At 38.8% G+C, this 25,830-nt stretch overlaps 1 protein-coding gene across 2 annotated transcripts in view; it reads left to right on the forward strand.

The window, feature by feature from the left end:
* LOC131129925 (BMP/retinoic acid-inducible neural-specific protein 3-like) overlaps window positions 1-14,883 on the forward strand; it is a 42,064-nt gene extending 27,181 nt beyond the window's left edge. For both annotated transcript variants that reach the window (XM_058073875.2, XM_058073876.2), the window contains 2 exons: window positions 7,170-7,392; window positions 13,103-14,883. In XM_058073875.2, coding sequence (XP_057929858.2) covers window positions 7,170-7,392; window positions 13,103-14,219 — 1,340 coding nt within the window. In that variant the 3' untranslated portion in view covers window positions 14,220-14,883. The remainder of the gene's footprint in view (window positions 1-7,169; window positions 7,393-13,102) is intronic.
* The last annotated feature ends 10,947 nt before the right edge of the window (window positions 14,884-25,830 follow it).

A 25,830-nucleotide genomic window follows, 5' to 3' on the forward strand; every position in this document is an offset into this window, starting at 1 on the left:
AGGTGAAGATACGGCTGCGTCAGTAAAAGCCTCCCTGATCGATAAGAATCAGCCATAAATTATTTCATTAATTATTTGTAGTGACATGCACCGGGTATCGCGAGACAAGCAATTGGTTGACAGTGTGTCCTCTTCAACAACACGAGAGCCTGGGCTGCCAGTGAAAATTTGTTACGCATGCTATTCCTAGTTTACCATGGCTGACGACCAGAATGGATATAAACAATAACAGCGCACTAGCTCATCACTGAAAAAGACATCAGCAAAATAAAAATCTAAAGTTCGAAACATCTTTGAATTTGAAAAAGGACAGAAAACTTGCCACAAGCCACGCCATTTGTAAGAGCAGTTCTGAAGTCCACTGGTTGCACAACAATTATTGACCAGTGACGCCAACACAGACAAGTATGCCACCATTACATTGGTGCTTTTAAGCATACTGAATTTTTGTGTGTATAAGAGTAGGCTACTTTTGCTTTACATTGGCGAACAAAGGCACCATTGTGGGCTTTGGTGGAAGCTACAGCTGCTGTTTTGCTCTCTAAAACGGTTCCTATGCTCCTGCCAGTGACCTCAATTTGGGGCAAGATCCAATTGGACTTCTAGCTGATGTGACAACTTTCACAAGCATGTCTTTTTTGTAAGAATGGCATGGGAATGTTTGCATGGCAAGGACACTGTGATGGCGTTTGACTGAGCTGCTACACTGAAAGCTGTACATTGAAAGCTTCCCTGTTATGTATGTTTGTCTTGTGCTGCATAACTACTGTCGTGGAGGCAATTAAACGGGGACAATTTGCCAGAAAAACAATTATTTCAGCAATAATAGCGTCACAGCCGATGGAGTTCTTTCTTGACCAAAAAAAAACTTCACACTACACAGCACTGTAGTGATAATCAACATCTGCTGCATTTCAATAAAGAACATATTCCATCCAGTTCAGTTTTATATTCAAAACTTTCATTCATTCATTCATTTTCTACCACTTATCCTCACTAGGGTCGCGGGAGGAGCTGGAGCCTATCCCAGCTGTTTTCGGGTACGAGGAAAGGGTACATCCCGGACTGGTCATTGGACCAGCCAATCACAGGGCACATATAGACAAACAACCATTCACACTCACATTCATACCTATGGACAATTTGGAGTCACCAATTAACCTAGCAGGTTTTTGGAATGTGGGAGGAAACCGGAATACCCGGAGAAAACTCACGCATGCACGGGGAGAACATGCAAACTCCACACAGAGCTGGCCGAGGGTGGAATTGAACTCTGGTCTCCTAGCTGTGCGGCCTGCATTCTAATAACTCGTCCACCGTGCAAAGCTTTTTGCAGACAAATATGTCAAATAAAACTACTGAAAAGTAACTTGACTTCAGTAGCACGTGTCTTCTGCAACAAATATGGAAATTACGTCAGATGTTTCTGATTGGTTAACATTGCCTTAAGAGTCCATGGCTGCAGCGTTGCCATTACTCTGGTGTGCGGATGACAGCATGTAAATGTGTATTTATGTGGACAGAAATTGTTGTAAGGAGCAAATATATGTATTTTTTTTTTGTGTGTTTGTGTGGACATGGCCTGTTTGTACTATACTTTGTCTGCTGCATTGGTTTCGGTTGCTATAATAGTCACAATACTTACCATTAAAAGGTATTACAAATACTTCACACAAATATTTATACAATTAAATCCCATCTGCATTCTGCATTTACACCCTTTACTCAGTGCTTGGTTAGTAGCAATTACATCCTGAAGTAGTTTTAAGTTTGATGCCAGTTTTTCCATCGGTCTGTGCCGATCCTCTTAAGCTCCATCTGGTTGGAGTGTTGTTTATTGCCATTTTTAGATCTCTAAACAGATGTTCCATAAGGATATGGGTTGAAGAAGGAAGGGCATGACCATATTTGTCTCTCAGCCCCTCCTTTGTTGTTTTGACTGAGTACTAAAAATTGTTGTCCTGTTGAAAGTTGGACCACTTCCCCATGACAAGGTCCACAATGCTTTAGTTGTCATTTGGGATTTGTCTGTACATTGTTCTATATTCTTGATCATTATTAGTCTTAAATTTCTGCCACTAAAAAATATCCCAGCATTTTATTGTTGCCACCCCCAAGCCCTGTGCTCTGTCATGCACTGTCAACTGCAGAACCTCTTATGTTGCACCTTGTCAGATCTTGTTGAAGCAACTGACTTTAAATGCAGGGGATTCTTCCGGCGGCCTAGAGGGCGCCAGCATTCAAACCTACTGTTGTCACGTAACACACACGAGCACCAGTTACGTTTGTTGTCAGCTCATGATAGCAACTGCAACTAACTTTAGCTATCATTGAATACATAGCTTGAATGTGTACCGTAACTAGACTGCAAAAAAGTAATCACTTTGAGACTGCTTTATTGCGTGAATATCAATATATACAACCTAAAATTTTTGCCTAAATTAAGCATTTTCAGGCATAAAAATGGCAAAATGAACTAAAATACAAATATAAGTAATTCAAAAAACGACGATGGTAGAATGTAGTATTCCACACTGGTCGCTAGTTATCAGTAATGTTACCGTAATGTTTGTTGAGACACACAAGGATCAGACTTGATCGTCGGGACAACAGGCATTTATTGCAGGTTTGAATAATCTCACAACAGGCACAATAATCCCAAATAAAAACACTGATTAATTATTGTGGCCATTCCACACGCAAAGCTGAAACTCACCTCTGAACCCCCAAAATCTACTTCCTGTCCACTTTTCTTTCAGGTCCTCTACAGAGTACATAGATCCATGTCTTAGGTCGATATTTACGAGGAGAATGTTGACTATGGGGTGGTATTTCATGTCTAGATGGCTCTCTTAATGTTAAAAAAAAACGTAGAAGGCCTTAAACAGGTTGTCTGTGCTCTACAAAAACTTATAAATAAAGAATCCTACTTCATGGAAATTCACTTATCACGATTTGATCTGGAAACAATCACATGGGATATATATATATTTTAGTTGCACATCTGACAGTGAGACAGGGGTGGAGATGAAAGCTAGAAAATGTCTCGTCACCAAAGATGGGCTCGAACAGATATCAAGCAGTGCCGGTAATTTTTCCAGAAATCATCTCACAGTGTGCTTCTCGGTGCTGCTATGACAACCAATGAAAAACAACATCACACCATGAACTGATGTGAATATCACTGAATCCGCATAGTCACAGCTGCTGACAGAATACGGATATCAAGAAGAAAACTGAAGCGGATCATATTTATGTGCTACTTAAAAGGGAGGTGTGCTTTGGTCATGGTAGCTTGCCAGAGACAACGCACACAGGAACTGCACAGCCTTTACACTAATGTCACTGCTTTCCTGTTCATCCTTTTTATTTATTGTCTTTTCAACGCACATGGACATGAAGATGACAAGCGCTAAATTATGGCTTTCATATACCATGACACCAACATGATGACTAAATGATGTGTTAATAACCTGAAAATAGCACCATTGTATTGTGTGTTCCATCACACTGTGTGAATATTTAGTGAGGCAATGATTTATTAATGGACTGTTTGACTTGTATTGATCTTAAAATCACACAGTGTAGAACAAGAATAAGAGAGTCATGCATCCTAAAAATGCAAATCTAAATATATTATATTTACCGTATATACTGTAGAAATTGCAGTACTTGCAATTGATCATCAAAAGCAATCAACATGGTGAGGACACACATGGATTCATTAAAGTTTTTATTGCAATAATTGCAGTGGTTGCTGCACAGCGAACGAGTGGTTAGCACGCAGGCCTCACAGCTAGGAGACCTAAGTTCAATTTCCGCCCTCGGCCATCTCTGTGTGGAGTTTACATGTTCTCCCCTGGAGAATCTGGTGTGCCTTATGTGGTTACCAAGTTCCAAAATCTGTAACAATATTGTTGTGCTACTCTGGTACCACAACATTTCCCGCTGACACAGGGACGTAATACTACATTGGCTGATAAACCAATAAGAGAACAATATACAATACCATCATTCCAGGAGGATTAACAAAAGAACCCCAACCACTGCACATCGGTGCAGTGGAACAGGGCGTTCAAAGTGATGTTGCGAGTGGCATGAATGCGACGGAATAAAGCGAGTGTGAGTTCATGTTCATCGAGAAAATAAAATTTGCTCCTGCATTTGACACTACATCTCAGACTCACGTTCTTTGTCACTTCAATCATATGTTTGAGCATGCACCTTATAATATGGCACACCTTTTGTATGTGTACAGAAATAGATTAATGGAAACTGGGCCTTATGATACAGAAAATACGGTAGACTTTGTAATGTGTATATTTATTGCAGAAGGTACTGAAGTTAGTGTGGTGAAAAGTAAAAATAAATGTGAGGAAATTATATGTCACAGTAGTCCCTGGTTGATTTTTAAATCCAGTCAAGCATAGTACTTAGACCACTGTGGCACCCCCTCATGAGACATTTCATGAATGCAAGTTGAATGGGCACGTCTGCATATATTTCCTTTTTTCTACAAATCCCTATTCAAGTTCCTAAACCCTTAAAGTATTTTAGCATTTTAGCATGTACGTTGTGGCATGCTTTCTTCAAGGCTGAATGATCTTTTTGGGGTGGAATCAATTGTCACTCTCCGCTATGTGTAGGTTGCGTTTAATAGACTAGCACACAAAATATTCACAAAGTGATTTGGATTCAGATTTATTATAATATATCCATGTCTGCCGCGTTCTTTCTTATACAGTTGCAGTCCCTCCGCTCCAAATTGCATTTTTTAGAACAGCCCCACCAGCATTAAATGTGTCATAATTTGAAGTTTAACTTAGCCAAAGAATTTCCGTGCATGACTTTCACTCTTGGCTATCAGTTGCACGTGCACGTAAACATGAGCAACTAACGATGTGGAGTCGTTTTGTGGTTATGATAGGCCAGGGTTCGGCAACCTTTACCACCAAGTGGCATTTTGCCTCCTCTTTCACAGGAAAAAAAACTGTCTGGACCTGCAAAACATTACACAGCTTATAAACTTGTAAAAAGTTGTCATCTTTTTAAAATGGGACGTGTTACAACAAAAAAAAGCAACAAACAGAAGTGCAGCGTGCATGTCTGGACCTTGTCTGAAATAAACACTGAACTCTGTAAACCTTTTTCAGTCGTTCCTGTATTTTTGTAAAATTAAAAGAAAATATAGCCAGCTTACCATAAAAAAGCCCATCAGAGTTCAAATTGCTGCATATCAGTGTTGTTTGCTCAGTACCGTTTACGCCTGCACCGAATTGTCATCAATAACATTCTTGTCATTATTTCCTGTTTATTTTTTTTTTAATTCAGAGACTAGATGTTCTGATATTTTTATGAATTATTTTTTCATGGATTCCTCCATCTGTGAACGGCTTCTCGCTCCTTCCCAATCTAATGTGCAGCCTACTCCAGCCCAATTTGTAGATTTCTTGCTGAATTTGGCATCTTTCCAAACCCAAGTAGTACTTATTTTCTCAAACGTGACGAGTGATACATGTAGGTACTTTTCCTGGCACCTTTAGGAGACTTCTGGTATTTGAAGACTTAAAAATGAAAACGTAAAGCGTAAAGCACTGGTTCCAATATTACGTTGTGCACTGCCACTTCCATAGTATGCATATTATCATTCATACTAATGATGCCATAGTTCACCATATGATTGGCTTTGGCTCTCCTGCTCTCACGAGACAGCTTTTCTCCAAATGACAAATGTTGTCACATTTTAATCTCTGAAATTCTGTCTTCGAATGTGTCTTCCAAATGTCCTGTATATGTATTTTAATTAGTTTTTCAATTTTAGGGATTGTAAATGCTTAATTCAGGCTAAACATATGCATATTGTTTGACTAATAATTCAACCACAAAACAGAATGGTTTATAAATTAATATATCGAAGCTGCAAAATTCCAACTGTGAATTGGTGAGATAGTCCAAAATCAATGAAAGGTGACGATGCAACCAAAGTAACAAAAACAGGCACCGTGAAAGGAACAGGACAGACATTGTTAAAAAAAATGTAAATGTAGAAGAGGACAAACATTTGCACACAATTAGTACAAATGTGCTAATCACGAAAACTGTAAAAGTACTTGGATAATGGCCAAAAATACTGGAGGCAGACAAAGAAGGAAAGCAGCACACGCAGTTCTTGGAAGTTGACAATGAGGTATAATCCGATGTCTTCCTGCCACAGCAGCGGTGCTTAAAAGCACAGCTAATTGCCAAGTGGCTGCCGGTGTGCCTCATTGCGCCGCCAAGTAATGGAGTCTGGAAATACAAGAGTAGGAGGAACAAAAAAAGCAGAGCAGGAAAAGGTAATGGACCACGATGCATGATGTACATTTGTAATTTGAATTGGAAAACTTTGAAGAAACATTGGTCTGTTTTATAATTTAATTTCTGAAACACAACAAAACCTATCCATTGCACTGAGCAATTACTGCACAATGTTTTAAGAACATGTGTGTTTTTCTTAGATCAGCAGCTCCTCTCCACATTTTTATTAAAACAGGAGCATCTGCAATGTTGACAATTGTTATAAAAGTGTTGTTGATTATGCATTATTAGTGAGATGAAACAGAAGTCGGACAAATGAGTGGATATCACGCAATTTGCTACCAATTTAATAGTCAAAGCAGCAAACTCCAGTGTTGAAAGACAGAAGTACGATGCAGGCAAGCTCAAGCTAAGTGTTCTGATAATTTAAAAAAAATATATTTTTAGAATATGATGGAGTGGGACCGTTTAAAATTAGCTGCAGTTCCCAAATGGCCCACGGGCCAGACTTTGTGCACCGCTATTCTTGTTGATAGCTGTTGAAATTGTCTCGAAGATATTATCCCTTGAGCTCACTGTCCATCCCTTTTTCTCTCAAAAATGAAATAAGCTCTGAAAAAGCTTTTGGCTGTTCATTAAAAAATAAAAAAAATACCCGAAGCCCTTATTTAGCGCTGCCGTTTTTCATTATCATATGCATCAGACAGTATCACTTCCAGTTAGACCTAGAGCTGGCCGTGTGGCCTGAGTAAAGGGATTCTCTCATTTAGACTGATTAAATTAGCCAAATAGAGTTAGAGGGACGTCAAAAGTACTTCTGTGTGGAAATATTACAAAAAAAATGTGTTCACACTTATCTCCCTGCCTTTCAGAGGAGTTCCAGAACTTCGTTCAAAGGCTTCCCACAGTGTATGCTTTGAACACATCAGCCATCGAGTACTTCTGGAAAATGGAACCAGCTATTAATCAACGCTACAAACAGCTGGAGCTCAACACCCAGCAGTTTCTGAGCAAATCTGGACGCATCATCAACAAGCTCTTCACCCTCAGCAAGAGGTGTCGCACCAAGCCCAAAATCATTAGGCTGATGGAGAGGTGAGATACTCTGGTATTATTGAAGTATTTCTGCTGTCAGGAAAGTGTGTGTGGGGGCGGGGGCAGGGGGTGCACATCACACATCACGTCCTTTCAAGTTATCTGAAAATGACACAGATCTTTTTTTTTTTTCCAATGCACTGCACTTTTGCAATCCCCTGAACTAGGCAATATGTTAATAATCCAGACAATATATTAGGCCTTTGATATTCAGCCGATGTGCTAGTGATGTTGGTTATAGTCTGACACCTGATGATTTGGATGCGCTCTCAGACAAGCTTCCTTACATCAGGGAAATCAAACTGTCCCCCTGTGAAATTAAAGTTTGCTTTATTTTTTATTAAATATGCATAAGTAGTTATGTTATTAAAACAAAAACATGGGTTAACAAATGCAATTTAAACCTCTGAATTGTTCATTTTTTTTATTTTAGATGTTTTTTTGGTTAGATGAGACACCAAATAATCATGCAGTGTGAATGTTAACAGGTACAGATGCTGCCGCAGGCTTTTTTTCACCCGCCGCCTTTATTTATTTTATTTATTTTCTTCTAAAATGGTGTTAACAGAATTATAACCATTTGCTACACGAATTTAATGATCATTGAACATGTTGAGACATGCAACTGAAGGGATAGTTCAGATTTATTTATTTTTTAAATAAAGTTATGTGACATCCCCAGCAGCAGTGTAGTCCATCAACGGTGACTTTTCCCCGACTGTACCCTGTGAGCAGAGCTCTGCTCAGATGTAACTGTTGAAGAAAGTATTTCTGGCGAGTTGTTGGAGTCACAGAAGTAAAGCATTTTACTTAAAACAATATGCGTTTAGGAGTGTAATACAATTGTATCACAAACTGTGTTCATCTATGAAGTCTATTTTCGCTCTCTTCGTATCACTGCAGGCTGCCACCTATCAACTGTGATTCACCTTTCCATCACCTGTTTTGACGCAAGAGAGCTAATGTGAGAGCTCAAGTGGAAATGATATTGTCGCAAAAGGAAATAATAGCACACTGTATCAAAAGCAAGTTTAATTTTTCAAGAGTATTTAACATATAAATAATAATTGGAATGTCAAGTGCTTAAAAAAAAAAAAAAATTAAACCACATAAAAAATTAAGGCTGCACAGCGAACGAGTGGTTAGCACACAGGCCACACAGCTAGGAGACTCAAGTTCGATTCCACCCTCGGTCATCTCTGTGTAGAGTTTGCATTCGTGGGTTTTCTCCAGGTACTCCGGTTTGCTCCCACATTCCAAGGTTAAATGGTTAAAAGGTTCCCACATGCTAGGTTAAATGGCGACTCCAAATTGTCCATAGGTATGAATGTGAGTGTGAATGGTTGTTTGATTATATATGCCCTGTGATTGGCTGGCGACCAATCCAGTGGTCCAGTGCAGTCCAAAGACAGCTGGGATAGGTTCCAGCACACCCGCGACCCTCGTGAGGATAAGCGGTAGAAAATGAATGATAAATAAAACAAATGCTGGTACACGTCCTTGATTGACTTATCGCAACAATGTAATGTTTATGGTTTAATTTTATTTGACCTTGTATCACACAACAATGGAATACATCATTTAATTCAATTCACAGTTCCACATGTCCAAAAGGAGTAGGAGGCCTTCTACCCATTGGACGTGCCCTGAGCACCTCCCCAGGGAGGCGTCCGGGGCGCATCCTAACCAGATACTCTCATCTGGCTCATCTCAATATGAAGCAGTAGCGGTTCCACTCTTCCACTTTAGGATTCAGCAAAATGCTGAGTGCACAGTGAGTTGGTATACTTCAGGAATTAACTGGAACGTAACCTCCACCATTTTGTATTATTTGTTTCATTGTCGCAAAAATGTCACAAAATAACAATGCGCAAAACAGGCCGCACTACGAAAATATGTGATTGTGTAGCACACGACACACACAGCTAGCCAGTGAACACAGAGTGCTGCTGCTGTGTGTGACATCACTTGCAGGCCTGCCTTGTAATTGAGACAAATAGACGAAGTAACTGACAGGAGGGTTCACTCACTTTGCTCATTACGCTACAGAACTAATGTGCTGTGGTGTTGAGACAGATGTACAGAGTAAAGCCTCTTGTCATCCAACCTGTTTGGGAGAGAAAGGAGGAAAACAAACATGCTTGCACATGCCAATTTATTAAGGCCAGGAAAATTATCGAATTTGTTTTTATTTATAGTGCGATTAATTGATGTATTTATTGTTGTGACAGGCCTACTGTGAGGCATAACATGTCTTTATTATGTGTGGGACTATACTTGCAGGTAAGTGTGGATTATTTTGCCGTGGTTGACATATACAGTGGGGGAAATCAGTATTTGATCCCTTGCTAATTTTTCGGTTTACCGGCCAAGGAAGATATGTGTCAGGATTTGCATGCCTGTCAAATAATGCACCCCCGTATGCAGAGACAGACGCATCATATAATAAAAAGTCATTTTGTTAGCACGAGAAGGTGCAGGTACTCATGGTTTTGCAGGATACATGCAATAAAAAGCGACAGGGGAAAGGCTCTGTGGAAAAAAACTCAACTGGCAGTGGCAACAGATAAAGAAAGCGTTTTGGCGGCTGCACAGGCGAGGACAACAGAGGCGATGAACCACCACCGTTCATGGAACAATGCTGGTCTTATGAATCCAACTAATTGCAATTGCAAACAGCTGTGCTCAATTCCATTGGGGTAAAGTGGTTGCATCCTACCCCCAGCAGGAAGTGCAGCATTTGAAAATAAGAGCGCAGGACAAGTGACAATTCCTGTTGAATCATGACAAGATGAAGAGGCCATTTTAATGGTAAGCTTATTGTAATAAATTAACACAATGTCAAAATAAAAATTTTGTAAAATCTAAAAAAAACCTAAAAAACATTAAAGGTTATGAATAAATTTAACTAACAGAAAACAGCACACTCCCACATTCCAAAAACATGCTAGGTTAATTGGCGACTCCAAATTGTCCATAGGTATGAATGTGAGTGTGTGGGTGTACCCTGCCTCTCGCCTGAAGACAGCTGGGATAGGCTCAAGCATGTCCACGACCCTTGTGGGGAAAAGCGGTAAAAAATAAATTAATTATTGAATTAATGAATTGAAGCCATCAGATTAAATCCTAGTAGCCTCTACTTTCATCCATCCACCCATTTTCTATACCGCTTATCCTCATTTGGGTTGTGGGCATGCTGGAGGCTATCTTATCTGTCTTTGGGCGAGAGGCGGGGTACACCCTGGACATATATAGTTTAATTTCTAAATCAAATATTGCAGACATTTTTCTATGCATTTGAAGAACACCATAACAACAAGCGGTAAAGCGGCCCTTCATCCACACAGCTCATCAGAGCAGTAGAAAGCGATATATTTTGACCAGAATAACAGGTTAGCTACTAGCATGTTGAGTCTTTTCCATGTTAAGAAATAAACAAACTGAAGTGACCAAAATTGCCCCGAAGCATTTTGGAGGCAAACACAGTTTGGATAACGATCAAATCAGAGAAGTATAACAACATGGAGAGAGCTAAAGCAGTCATCCGACTAATGTGTGCATGTAAACATATTGAATATTTCACCTGCTTTCTACTTTTGGAATTTTCTGCCGTGGTCTACCCACCCTTCAGTATTACTTTTTTTGTTGATCATTTATTCTTTCTTCATATCATTACCTTGACTCCTCTTGCATCGTTTGAATCTTGTGGATATGTGGACCATCATGGGGTTATGGTTATCGAAATGTCAGGTCTGCTCATCCCTGGTAAAGTGTCACTGAACAGAATAATGAACTGATGCTATGTCATCACTGCTTGAGTGAATTTAATATTTACCTCTTATGGCAAAGTTAAGATGGATTTTCGGGTTATGACCGTAGGGAAGTCAAATAAGTGCAGCTCATTTGTCATTACCAAGTTTTTGGGGGGGTTCTTTATAATCATCTCCCTCTGAGATACATGAAGTGTGACACACACACACACACACACAAGCAAAACCTATTTCAGGACATACACATTTTTAAATTTGAAAGTCACATCAACAGATCCCTTTTTCGGTTCAATTTTATGATATACCTTTTGAAATAGCCCCCCAAAAACCCCCGACAGTGACCATACTTATTCTCAGGTTAAAAGATGAATGCGTTTTGTAGTATTTTTGTGTTTTATCTGTGACATTTCCATCGTTTTTTATTCTAAAAGCTAGTGTCTGTGAAAAGAGCTCTAAGAGAAAATGAATGGCTCGCACAGCATGAACACACCGCTTCTTCCATGCCTGTAGTGCAGGCTGTGTCACCATGACAGTTTACATGTCCCGCTGACACAGTGTGCATCTAGATGGCGGTGCAGCTTCCTCTCACCTGCTGTGCAGTCTCGACTGATGAGAGGTGTACTACAGACAGATGTGTTTCATGCAGTCGGCACTTTTAGTGAATGGTCTGGCTTTTCAGAAAACATAATCAGGTAAAATTTGCATTTGTGTGTGTGTGTTCATGGTTGGTGAGACACACTCCTTTGGAGGTTTTTTTTTATGTTAATACAGGTTGCTCTTTAGAAGGACAACTCGAAAAAGAAAAAATAATTCACTTTTCTAGTAACTGTTTTTTGATGTTAATTGAAAAATATTTGTATTCTTACCTTTGTAGTACTTTGAAGTACTGTACATGCACCCTATCCTTTGTTGTAAACATTTGATAACCATTTCATCAGCTTGGGTATGTATTCATTCATCTTGGTTGCCAAATTTATTTGTTCATTCAGCAGAGCATCAAAATATTGAAGTTGCATTTGACTTGCTTAGTGCTGCTCTGCTATCAAAATAATAAAAAAGTCGAAAAGAATTGTGTCACATGACTGTATCACAGTCATTGCAGATAAACATGCAAAAAACATTTAAACAAAACTCCATTTGAGGCAGGTACTGAGGCAACAATTTATCTTGGCAACCACTTTGTGAGGGCCAGATGCAATCGTAAAATATAATGAAATTAATATTGCAACTGAAGTAATATAAAATTGTGCCTCGCTCTATCATGGTCTTTCAAAACTATATTAATAAATGATGATGTTTTGTCGTTTAGTACGGCCTATTATTAGTAATAAAATATGCATATTTCACTCATTCAATCCTTGCAATTTTTCCCTTTATCATCATTGTCAGAGTCATTCCCCTCAGTTGGCTGTTCGTCATTAATGCCGGCTTTCGCCAAAGCTCGGACAACAGTTAAAGCAGATACCTTAGCCCGAGCATCCACGGTCCTTTCACATACGGTGGAGTGAAGTTACAGGAAATCATTGCTATTATGGGGGGGTGTTGTCCTTGCCAGTACCTGTGATATTATAAAAGCATTGTTTAACCCTTTATAGCCAACAGACATGGGACCCACGGAAATCCATTGCAGGACTCATCTTGACTTCAGTAATGTTTTTCCTGGGAGCCCGGAGGGAAGCTCTGGCAAGCAGGATGTGGCCTGAGGGCTGCCAGTTTACAAATAAATACAAAAATCTATAAATGTATATTCTTAGCTGTATTTAAGGTGAGCTAGGTGGATAATAAAGGGGCCTGATATATTATGCCACTATAATTCTGCTGTTAAACTGTGTCATGTTGAAATGAATTATTTCATTGATTTTGTGTATTCTGTTGAAATGTTTCATGTTTGATGATTATGAATTATGTTTTGGATCCTAACTGGTTTGTTTGTGTTTCAGACCTTTCAGCTACTGGCTGAACTACATCCTCTCCATCATGTACTGCAGTGAAAACAACCATATTGGCTCATACTTGGAAGCGACCCGAAGTTGTTCCTGTCCGTACGAGCATACCCCCTGCCAGGGTGTAATACCCTGCACAGTGGGTGCAGGGACCTTCTGTGCATCCTGTTCCTATGAAAATCGCACCCGCTGTGCCTCATGCAATCAGGGTTACATGCTGAGCCAGGGTGTATGTCGGAACGAAGTTCCAGACTCCATTGACCATTACATCGGCTTCGAGACAGACCTGCAGGACTTGGAGTTACGCTATCTTCTGCAAAAATGTGATAACCGGATCAATATCCACAGCATCTTCGTCAGCAATGATGTCAGGCTAAATAACTGGTTTGACCCATCATGGAGAAAGCGGATGCTGCTGACTCTGAAAAGTAACAAATACAAGTCAAACCATGTCCACATGCTACTGGGGATTTCTGTTCAAATTTGCCTTACCAAGAACATCACATTGGACCCAATGTTGTCTATCTATATCAATCCATTTGGAGGAAGTCACTCAGAGAGTTGGATCATGCCCACAGACCAGAACAACTACCCAGCCTGGCAGAGGACTAAATTAGACCTTCCCCATGATTGTTATAACTGGACTTTGACTTTAGGCAACAAGTGGAAAACCTTTTTTGAGACAGTTCACTTTTATTTGCGGAGTCGCATCAGGGGCCCTTCAGGTATTGGAAATGAAACAGTGTATTATGAACCCTTGGAGTATTTAGAACCTGGGCAAAATCTAGGCCACATGAAGATAAACAACATACAGGTGTATGGTTACAGTATGCACTTTGACCCAGAAGCGATCCAGGACTTAATTTTACAACTAGACTACCCATACACTCAAGGATCACAGGACTCAGCCCTGCTGCAGCTGTTGGAGATCCGGGATCGGGTAAACAGGCTTTCGCCACCCGGAGCTCAGCCTTTGGATCTCTTCTCTTGTTTGTTACGGCATCGGCTCAAACTTTCAACGACAGACGTTGCCAGGATCCAGGCTGCGCTGCAGAATTTCAGTGCCAAGCAACCCAAGCCGTTGGAATATGAAACAACCAAATTATGTAGCTAATAAGCGGGCAGGAAGCCACGTGCCCAGATGGCGGAAATATTGTTGCACACACTCTTGATGATGGTTAAGCGCAATTCTGGATTTGTGCAAAGGACGTTTGAGGGACATGATGTTTGAGGGACAAAATTCACTTTTTCAAAAAAATCTAAAAACTGACTGCTATTTGACAGATGCTTACAATATTATCTAACGTTGTCATCACTCATAGGTTGGCAAAATGTAAAGTGCAAAAACTGCAAAACTGCAAAAAGAAACCATGAGTTCCACAAGTATTAAACAATGTAGTGATCTCACATATATATAAACGTTTCAACACCAGCTTTTTTTTAGTACTTTTCATTATTTTATCATATTTTGATGTTAGGACAGTTTATATCTTGACGTTTTATTTTAACTTGGAATTTGATTGTTAGATAATTTTCAGATTTTCCTGTCATAATATAAGAATACATTGGAAACTCTTACAATACATGTTTTGTATGAACAGAACCCATAAATAAAGAAATGTATTCCACCAGATTTACTCAGACAAAAATACACTATGATCATAAAATTTTAGATGTGTGTTTATTTTTATAATGTTTACTGTTTGTGAAAAAATACAGCCTATAAAAATGTATTATAAAATTTGTTAATACACTAAATAAAAATCTTTTTACGTGTGGTCTGTAGATAGTGTACATGTATGTGAAACTAATGGCTTTTTAGTTTCTAAACTTTTTAGTTTCGAAACTAATGGCTGATAAAATGTTAAAGCCCTATTATGTTCATTTTAGAGCAGCTACACACAATAACCAGTACAGAAAGCGTTCTAGTTCTTCCAGAATCTGCACCTATTCCAGCTGTATTTCTTTGGATTCTGTGCTTACCGTGGAGACAGTCTTTTTTAATGTATTCCATCCATGGCCACGCCCTCTGAAACCGAAAGTACTATTCAGCCATCCCAAACTTCTTTCAGGGCTCACTTCCAAATGTGCAAACCTCATTATCTGATAATTTGCCATCTTAACACAAGATTCTAACTACATTTAGAAAAGTGGAAAAAGCATTGTAGGTCCCCTTTAAGACACTTTTAAATATTGTTACATTCACCATACATACTGTAACATATTTTATAGTTTATATGACACGTTATCCGAACCCGTATAGATGTTTACAAGAATACATATAAATTGTTGGTAGTAAATTAAATGGAAATTTCATGGTTGTAATTATTACATTAGTGAGATATAGTAATGATGAAATTAATCATGGAATAACCTTTGGTCTTTTCGTGATTGATAATTTAATTCTGGATATTGGAGGGAAAATAGGACCCACAAACCTAGCAGGATAATGGTTTTATTGAGTGGCTCTGATATTAACTGTAATTGTATCCTGCAAAATTATTTTATTATTGATTTGCTATTTGCAAAATACGTACATACACAATTTCTGCTACACAGATAATATTGATGAAGTACAGAAACTTTGGATCGTTACCTGTGCGCCGCCGTCACCCCTTCTAAGCAAAGCAAGGAGTGTTGGCCCCTGGCACATACACATATGTATACATTTACACATATGTATATACACGTATAAGAGATAGAGCTGTTTTTTTTTTTTTTTTTTTTTTTAGCCATTCAGACTTCTGGTTGATCAAGGGAATGGCAGATCCCAGTCCTGATTGGTTGGAGGGTTGGAAGAGGAAATCCACATCTCTGGTGAGTAGATGGTGAGTTTACTTAAACGGTTTTATATTTTATATACATATATCCAGTTATTGGAAAATTATTGATTGTGAACTGAATCAGATTTTTCTAGTATAAATGTTTGTAGTCATCTGAACCTATAATCACAGAGCCATTCTATTTATTCTCATCACATTTGGCTAAGCGTCAAGAACTTTACAACTGGTGTATTTCTGATCACCACTAGAAATTACTCACAAATTACTGCAAACTTCAAGAGGGTTAAACAGCCTCTCTTTATTCAAAAGTAACTTTAAATCTCCCCTTTCTGCTAAAGCTTATATTTGGGTTGATTCATAATGTGTGTTAGTAACCCCTCTTGAGGATGCGCCCAACCAAACCTCTTCACCCTTCAGTTTCATTATTGGTGGTTGTGAGGCAGCATTAAAAGCGGACCATTACCATTGTTACGGTCACTTTGCAAGACTTTTACTATACTTGATACAGAAATTGTTGTGTTCATTGTTCTCTGGTCGCAAAACCCCTGTGTCCTATTCTCTCAATCTGTCTATCTATCTTTCTCTGTCTGTTTCTGTGCCCGGATTATGTCACTCTATCTCAACCCAACGGTTCGAGGCAGGCGGCCACTATGCAGTGACTGCATTCTGTTCAAGGTTTCTTCCCGAGAGAGAGATTTTCCTTGCGTCCACCGCCCAGTGCTTGCTGACATGGGATTCAATTGGTTCCCTTTAATGTTCAAGGAGCATGGCTCTAGATCTGCTCCATGTGTAAAGTGCCTTGAGACTTTTGTTGTGAAGCTAAATTACCATAAATTCCAGAATAAGCTACTAGTTTTTTACATACTTTGAACCCTGTGCCTCAAACAATGATGTGGCTAAATTCTATCTAAAATGACTACATTCCCATAATGCTTAGCGTGGAGATTCAGGAAGTTGTGAAGTGGAGGCTAATATCACATTTTGAAGTCTTATGCATTTGATCTGACAAATGTTGATTAATCTTACATTAATCACATGTAAAATTACTACAGTTTTTGCTTGGACCACTACAGCTTTGGAACTCCAGTGAAAATAAAGATCTAATTTCACAGGCATCTGAGCTGGGAAGACCGACTGTAGGTAGGATTGCAAGGTTTATGGCATGTCTTTCTGTGTAAATATCACATCATATTGGATAATTTTTAACTCATCCCGTTTAACAGTGAGCATCATTTGGTACATTCGAAGTGTGAACACATGCATACATACATACATATATTTTCAAATTCTTTGGTCTGGAGCAGAGTAATGGATTGCAAGTGTGAACACATGCTTAGTATTGTTAGCATGAGCGATAGAGATCACGTAGGAATAAGTTATATTCAATACACGGCAGCCTCATTTGTTTTTATGCTGTTCAAGATATACACGAGTGCATGAGCCAATTGTTTTCTTATGACAGATATGGTGTTATTGAAATTTACATTATTTGTGTCAAAATAAATTACATTTGAGTGCTGGTATATACTGCACTTTGTCCATTTATGCTGTATTCTCCAAATTGTACAAATGCAATGATGTTGCTTGCTGGACTAATTATCACTGCCATGTATTCATCTACAATCCATGTAATGCCACATCAATGCTGCTCTTTTAATATCAGGGTAGCACATAATTTCTCTCACAGTATTACAAAATAACAAAAATTACTATCAGTGTACTTGAGCTGAATATTTAGACAACAAAAGCATATAATGTCGCTTAAGAGGGAGTAAGTGCATCTAATTTAACCGTAATAAAAATGAAATGAATGGAGTACAAGCATCACAGCACATAAAGAACTAATTTAATCTGAAAGTTCCATTAACATGGGGAATGCGTAATTGCTAAGAGGGCCTATAAAAATAGTGATTTGGTTGGCCAAATGCAAATGTGTCCCTCAATCAACTCCGTGAAGTTCTACTCGGATGTGTTGCGCAAAGCTCCTTTTTATAGTGCTAATGTTTTTAGAATTCGGGATACAGACTTTCTCTAACTCAATATACGTCAATGTATGTCCATTTTGTACACATGTGCAGCTTGTTTTTATATTCACCACACTTAAACAAGGAGATCGATAACTCACTCCATTATTAGGGAGTTTTATGTAACTTTCACTTAAAGGGGGCCTACTATGCTTTTTCCAATTTTCTGACATAAATGCAGTTAGAATGTTTCACAGTTTAGAGCAGAGGTAGGGAACCTATGGCTCGGGAGCCAGGTAGGGCTCTTTTGATGACTGTATCTGGCTCTCAAGCATTTCTTACCACAATAAAATGTATTTTTGCTAACATTTTAAAGTAAACATCACAGAAATGACTGTTAAAAATAATATTAAAAATCAACAACTTTTTTATGCATTTTAATTCGTCCATCTATTTTCTACTGCAATACGGCCGACCATATCCATCTTTCCTGATATTTTCCAGGTCAAACACCAAAACTCGATTATTACTGGGTAATGCGGTAGTCTACCTCGGTCATTGAGATGTCAACATGTAAATATAAACTTTTCTCCTTTAGTCAAATAGTCACCTAGCTAAAGCTGCAGAACCAAGCCTTCTGACGAAGATGGCCAAAAGAATGAAATATACTGAGTATGGTGCAAAATTATGCAGCAGCAGAAGTTGTATTAATGGCAACAAGTATTTGATTTATTATTAGACACTGCGCTGCTCACGAAAGTGTGCTGGCCACACCCCATTGGCGTGCGGTAGTGTGCCTGGTCTACGTAATTAGAGCCCATTATATCTAAAACTGTTGGTCTTACATAAAAATGCACACATTTTATTGCATTCAATGTTTAAATAAATGTATATGGCTCTCACAGATACACATTTTAAAATATCTGGCCTTCATGGCTCTCTTAACCAAAAAGGTTCCCGACCCCTGGTTTAGAGTGTTTTCACAGTTTCAAATAATAAGGCTTGCTCATTTGAAAGTGAGCCCTGTAAGAAGTTTGTGATGGCTCTGAACGCTTGGTGTCAGAGGATGCTTCAACACTGGCGGTTTGGGATGTCCCTTATATGGGCGTGTCCTGTAGCCCAGATACGTTCTGTGCCCTCTCTCAAACACAGCTTCTCTCTTTACGATGTTAGAAATGTCTCCAAGGGAAAGGCTACATTTGTTCACAAACCTTACGAGGAAAACATCACACACAAGTGGTTGTAGTTCCTGATTCCCTACCAGCAAAATTAAAATGTGTTAATCTGTCAATAGCATATGTGTGAAATAAATTAAAACACACCGTTTTCGCAGGTAGCACAAAATCCAAAGAAATGCAGCTGGAATATATGTGCAGATTCTGGAAGATCTAGAAAGCTTTATGGACTGGTTATTGTGTGTAGCTGCTCTATAGGACACAACTCAAGACAAAGGGCCAAAAAATGAGGTACATATGTTTGAAATTAATTGTGACTAATAGCTACATTAATAAGAATAACCACAATTACCAATTAAGTGAAGGTGAAGGAGTTGTTGAGGTCTTTTCTCTTGTGGAACACAAATAAGACGTGTCCACTCATTAATTTTCTATACCACTTCTCCAAATTCTGGTCATGAGCGAGTTAGCACCTTTCTCAGCTGGCTTAAGATGCTTAACAATGCATGTTGCAATAAAGTGCATTGTAATCGACAGTGTCTGTTGTGCAGAGAGCTCTCAAACATAGACAATTAATCTGCTTTTCCATGCTGGCCAGTACTCACATGGCTTCTTGTACACAACTGCACTATAGTGCTTCATTTTTTATTTGGGTTTCCGTGTTTTATACAGGGTCAGGCAAAATTATCTGACACATTTGTAGGTTAAATAAAAGGCAAATAAAGTAAAGAAACAAAAATGTGTTTTTATTTTTGAAAAGTATATATAGTGTCATTTTTTTTTTCAGATAATGCCAGCTTTGATTCTTTATACTCACATTGTTTTTTATTTCTTTGCACTGGTGAGCATCACGCTTTCATTGTGAAAACGCTTATAAAAAAAAACGAATCTGTAACTGCAACACAACGAGCGTTCCGTTTGCACTTCAATCTTGGTAGACATGATTCCGTACCAGCTCGAAACACCATCTTGTTATGAGTTACCAACTTCAGAGCTACTGGATCTGCATTGACCTCGCACCACCATAACTGATTTAATTTTTAAAACATAATGAAACAGAATGGCATTATATGTACTTTTTTGTTTCTTTACTTTATTTTCCTTTTGTTTAGCCTACAAATATGTCAGATCATTTTGCCTGACCCTGTACATGTAGGCACTTATCATTGATAACGGACCGGAGAAATAATCACATTAATTATATTAAATGTCCAAATTGCTCGTATGTGTGCTCATGTTTCAAGGTATGTTTTGAACCAGCCTCTGCTGACAAATTTAAAGCAAGCAGACTCACTCGTTGCAGGATTTTTCAGCTCCGTCTGGCTACCTCCGGCCATTGATCCACATCGGCAACAAATTCTGAACGCCTTCCATTGTGGTCTCTGTTTTGTTAACACTGTTAGTCTTTTTGCAACATTAGCTCACTTGATGATGTTGTTATTCTTCAGGATGGTACTCATTGTTAATGAGGGCTCCGCATCCTGCCAAGCAGGGGCGGCGCCAAGAATTGTTGCCCCCATCAGAGCGCTGTGTGCCTAAATAAAATGTTTTTGTGTCCATTATGTGCTAATTGCTATTGGTAGCAAAACTGCCCATGTTTTCCTTAAGGAGCGAAAGAAAAACAACCGCATAGGTATATGTATGGCTGTGGTCAACCCAAATCTTTGATGTAGTATATTTTTGTGTGACTCTTCTTCTGGAATCACAGTCTGGCGCATGGACTGGCTCAGTGACCCTAGCCATCCAATTAACAGGCCCTTTCCCTGTACCTGCTCACTGAAGCACTGTGTGAAGGTCTGCAGTTTCACTCCATGCCAGGAAGCAGTCAAAATTGATGCCTCGCTACTGCTCAACCCTGAGCCTAAAGAAGCTATGGTGGCATTTAATGAGAAGTTGTGTTTTAGAACTGTGGTGAAACATATTAGTCCGTGTAGTTACGATTGAGTGTGACTACAGCCTATAAAAACATCCAAAACTGCTGGCTTAGAATGATAATGAACAAGACAAGTTGTTAACTTGTTGTTAACGTCGGAACGTCAAAGTTGTTGATTACGAATGTGCATAATGCCCTGCAGTGAAAAGGCTTCTGGTTCTGCCACCGCAACTACAGAAGAGAAGGACATGGAAGAGAACCGGGAAACAGGTACAAAATGGGCGATAATGGTGATGTTTAATGACATAAGAAAGGGGAGCTCTGAAGTTTGCAAAGAATTTAATGACATGAACTCAGTAGCCTGCAAGGACATGAATGATATAGAGGAAGGAGAGCTTTGTAAATAGCAAAAAGCTAAACAAAGCAGCGCAATGCCATAAAAAAAGGAATTGAAGAACGACATATTGTCAATGCCATATTTTTCAATATTAAGAAAAACATTGAATTTATCAACTGCAAGCCAGTGCTTCATTTGTATACATAAATTACCAATAATTGTGCAATTCTGTCAAAAATTTATTATTTATTCATGTATTTCCTATTTATTATTCACAATTTATTCCTTATCACTTTTATTCAGTTATTCATGTTATCCTTATTTTTTCTGTTTTTTCTCTTCTTTTTTGTTAACACAGCACAAGGTTGATACTGTCATTATTTTTTACTAGTTTTAACTCATTATTTTTTTATTTGCCTCTCGCAGCTGTCTTTTCAGGCAAGAGGTGGGGTAAACCCTCTACTGATCGCCAACCAATTGCAGGGCACGTATACACAAACATTCACATTCACATTCACATCAATGGACAATTAAGTTTTCAATTAACCTAGCATGCATGTTTTTGGAAAGTGGGAGATGAGGCGTTGTGTTAGTCTGCCAGACATATTTTTTTCATTTTAGCTTTACAATAATAATATCGCTGTAGCTTGGTTACTATATTAGTCAGTTAAATGGAACAACATGGAAGACTATAGCGTCAAAATATGTATTTCTCATGACGTCCATTGTTAACTAGCTCATATTAACTTGTTTTGTTCGCTCTAGAATGCACAGAAATCACTTAAGGATTGTGAATGATTGGCACAATTCCAAAAAAGTGCAGTTTGTGAGTGAAATTTCTCAAAGTAGGTTCCTTTTTTTTACTATTATTAGAGCCATATAGACATGAAATAACACCCCTACAGTCACCTTTATGGTTGTATCACCCAATATAGTAGACCTGTTAAAAGAAAATAAGACATGTCAGGCAGAAAGAAAACTCACACATTAGAAGTGAGAGAAGTCCTTGATGTTCTCTTTTTTTACTTCAAGTTTCTGCACAGTACTTCTTGCTTTGGTTATTGTCTCATCACCTGCTACATGTCATGACAATGACATATTTGAATGCTTGATATAGATGTCACCTTTCGGTGTGTCGGCATTGTGATGCGGCCCCAGGATGCACCAAGTGCAGGTAAAAAGTTTATTCTTTTAATAAAGATCTTGCTATGTAGCAGCAGGAAACAGCAACTGAGCAGCAAAAACCAAACCAAGAAATGACAATTATCCCACGAAAGGGAGAAGCACACACCTGAAATAAATAGCCACAACAGAAATTATGAACAGGTGTGGCTGATAATTGCAACATGGGAAAAAAGAAAATGGCAAAGCAGGAAGTAAGTACAAAACAAAAACTGAAGCCCCAAAAGGGAACATAAATAAACTGTGACACAGGAACCTACACAGGCTGTGACAATATATGTGTTTTAGTGCATTTAACTTACTTAATTTAGGCCAAAAATATTAAATTTCCCTAATTTGAATCACAAAATCATTTATTGACTAGAAACTGTGACAGAGTCAAGCTGCAAAATTCGAAATGTGAATTGGAGAAGGATTAATGTACACTAAACACACACAAATGCTGGCTTTCTGCAAAATATGAGAAATGCTAAAGTGATTACAATCATCTCTGAAAGCACCTCCTCAAGGTAAAAATATTGTGTTGGTATCACAATAACACAATGAAACAGTTTGTAACCATCCCCCAAGCAAATAAATGGGGACTGTTCAACATCTGAGCACAGGTTTCTCAACCCCCCTTGCATTCTCTCCTTTCCTCTCTCTGCTGTCTCCCCTGTTATTACCACTACTTTAATATATGTCCTGACTTGCGGGCAATTCCTCATTATTCCTATCTTGATATCTGCCATGGTTAATGAGTGGAGGGACTCTGGTTGCAGAGTTTGAGTGTTTGGATTAATGTGGGCGCTGCAGCAGTGAAGTTTGGGGATTCAGTTCATTACTGTGGATTTATGAAATTTCAAGGCTGTGAGATGTCCAGACTAATGATGCTACTGAGTAAACATTGGAGACTGCCAGCTATTGCACCTGAGCATGTTCCTTGAAATAGCAGGGATGTTAACACTATGGAAAATATAGTATTTCCATAGCAACAGCCAAGTTGTTGTTGTTTTTTTTTTAATCAGGAAATACATTCCTGATGAAACCTTTAAGACCAGTTGAACAATTGCAATAATTTACATTTTGCACTGTTAGATCTGATCAAATTGCTTCAAATTGCAAAAGGAAGAAGTGGAGTGAAGCAAAAAAAATGGAGTAAGACATTTAGTGCAAACAACCATTAAACTGAAATAGGCTGTTCATCAGCTGATCAAAGACCATAGCTGAAAAAAAGAATTGAACCCCCCCCTAAAAGAAGTAATTTTTCAGAAAAGAACTTAGTTATGAGAAGCTGCGCCATTGTTGTTAATCACCTGAAAAATTGGTTCGGGCATGCTTGATCCCAGTGTTTCCAAGAGGCGAGTGGAAATGTTGCTGCAGTTAGTGAAGATGGCTTCAGGGAAGGCATCCGCCGATTGATGAGGGATTGATATACATTTTTGTAAACTTCCCTTGCCATTCTTCCCCAAATGTTTTCAGTTAGGATGGACCAAAAGAGTGACGTTATTCCTCTGGAAGTTCCCTCTCAAGCGGGCATTGTGAAATGAAAAACCCAGTCATTACCACACAGACGAGGGCCTTCATGTGAAACGAGGATTGTCCTATTGGATTCTCTGGCTCAGGGACAGTTAAAATTTTTGGGTTCTATCACTTTTTTTTTCCTCATACCCCTCAAGATTGTTTAAGAAGTTTAAAATGACTACTGAGAGGCCATGCTACTACACATCAACAATCCGACCACGTTCAAAGAGAGTTTTTTTTTTTTGCCTTTGCCATCAAGAGATCATGGTAGTGTGAATATCTGACAAAAATGGCACTGATTTTTGCCAAGATTTGGTCTTAAACCTTTCACAACATTTCAGTTTAATGCTTGTTTACAATAAGTTGCTTACACAGTTTTTGTTTCTTGCTCCCATTTCTTCTTTCTGCATTTTGAAGCTCTACTTAGAACGTCCTGAAGATACAACAGTGCTAAATTTGAACTCTTGCACATTTTCAACTGCATTCTTACATTCTTTTCCTCATAATTTTGTGAAGATAGCACCAGTGTTCATGACAAATGTTTTCATAATGTGTTTCATATCATAATCCCACCACCACTATGGACCACTCAGACCTACATTTGATTGATGTTTCAGTCACAGCAATGCCATGACGAGATCCGCAGGTTCTTTGAGCATTGAGCATGTTAACGCTACACACATACAGCAAACCCAAAGAGACTCTTCTTTTGATATGAAACTCTTTCCTGGTGTAACTAGTTTCCTAATGAATTCACCCCTCACCATGGTACCCTCTACCCCCTTATTGCCTTGCTAATAATGACCAGGAATCTAACAGCCAGCAACTGTGCTGCCTGGTTGCCTGAGTGATTAACCAGAGTTGGGGGCTGACAGTCTAGCTACTCCTAATGTAGGTGGGAGAACTATAACTGGAGCGCTGTTTCTGAAAAAAGGAAGAAGCGGAAGATTGGGAGGCAGAGATGATAGAGAGAAGAAGAAATGGACACGCTATGGAAGAAGAAAGAAAGGAGAAGAACGCTGAGGAAGACAAAATTAGTGCAATAGAGAGAGAGAGTTTGTGAATGTGAAGATGATGTACAACATAGGGTGTAGATGAAGACGACGTTACTCGAAGTAAAAAGTGGTAGGGAATCCCAGGGAAAGGTAAATTGAAACATGAAGTGGACACATCGAGGATTGGAGGTTGGAGTGCGATAGTGGTACAGGCTCAGCAAAAGTACTCATCTTAAACAAAAGAGAACAGGCCATCAGGGACTGATATGATCTGATATGATCTGATATTAGATGAGATGTGTGCAGGTGTTTCACAGTCTAAAACAGTGGCCCCTGAGGGGCCCACGTGAGACTCCTTCACTGTCAGAGCTTGCATTAGCCGGCAAATGCCAGATTTTGACAATTTTATTTGCATGTTATATTATTAGATTGATATAATTTGTGGAACATTTCAATACAAACAGAAAACTCAGCATTGATCATACACTTACGAAAACTAGCAACATTTTATTCAAAGGTTTGCCCTTTCAGTCTACACTTATCAGATGACTGAATGTATTCTTGTTCGTTCTGTGCACTAGATTCATGGAAATTAGCCTCTCATAAAACAACCAAGGCCCCTAAAGGTGTTCCCAGGCTAGAATATACTCTAAGTGGAGTGGATTCTTTACGAAATGTCCACAGTCATCATAGTCGAACACATTATCGTTCTTTCTATGAAACACTACATTTCCCCACAGTCTTTCAGCGTTACTTCATTTTTTTCCCTGTCCTGCATTGGTTGCTGACTTTGCAAAGCAATAAAATAAGAGGAAATAATAATGGCATGTACTGCTATTACATGCCAAAAGAGTCGGAAGAGGAGTATGCTATGCTAGTGAAGAAAATGAGCTGCATTGAGTCTGAAAAACAT

Source organism: Doryrhamphus excisus, linkage group LG4 (assembly GCF_037039965.1).
Source record: "Doryrhamphus excisus strain RoL-2023G ecotype Guam linkage group LG4, RoL_Dexc_Guam_v1.1, whole genome shotgun sequence".
NCBI classification, from domain to species: Eukaryota; Metazoa; Chordata; class Actinopteri; order Syngnathiformes; family Syngnathidae; genus Doryrhamphus; species Doryrhamphus excisus.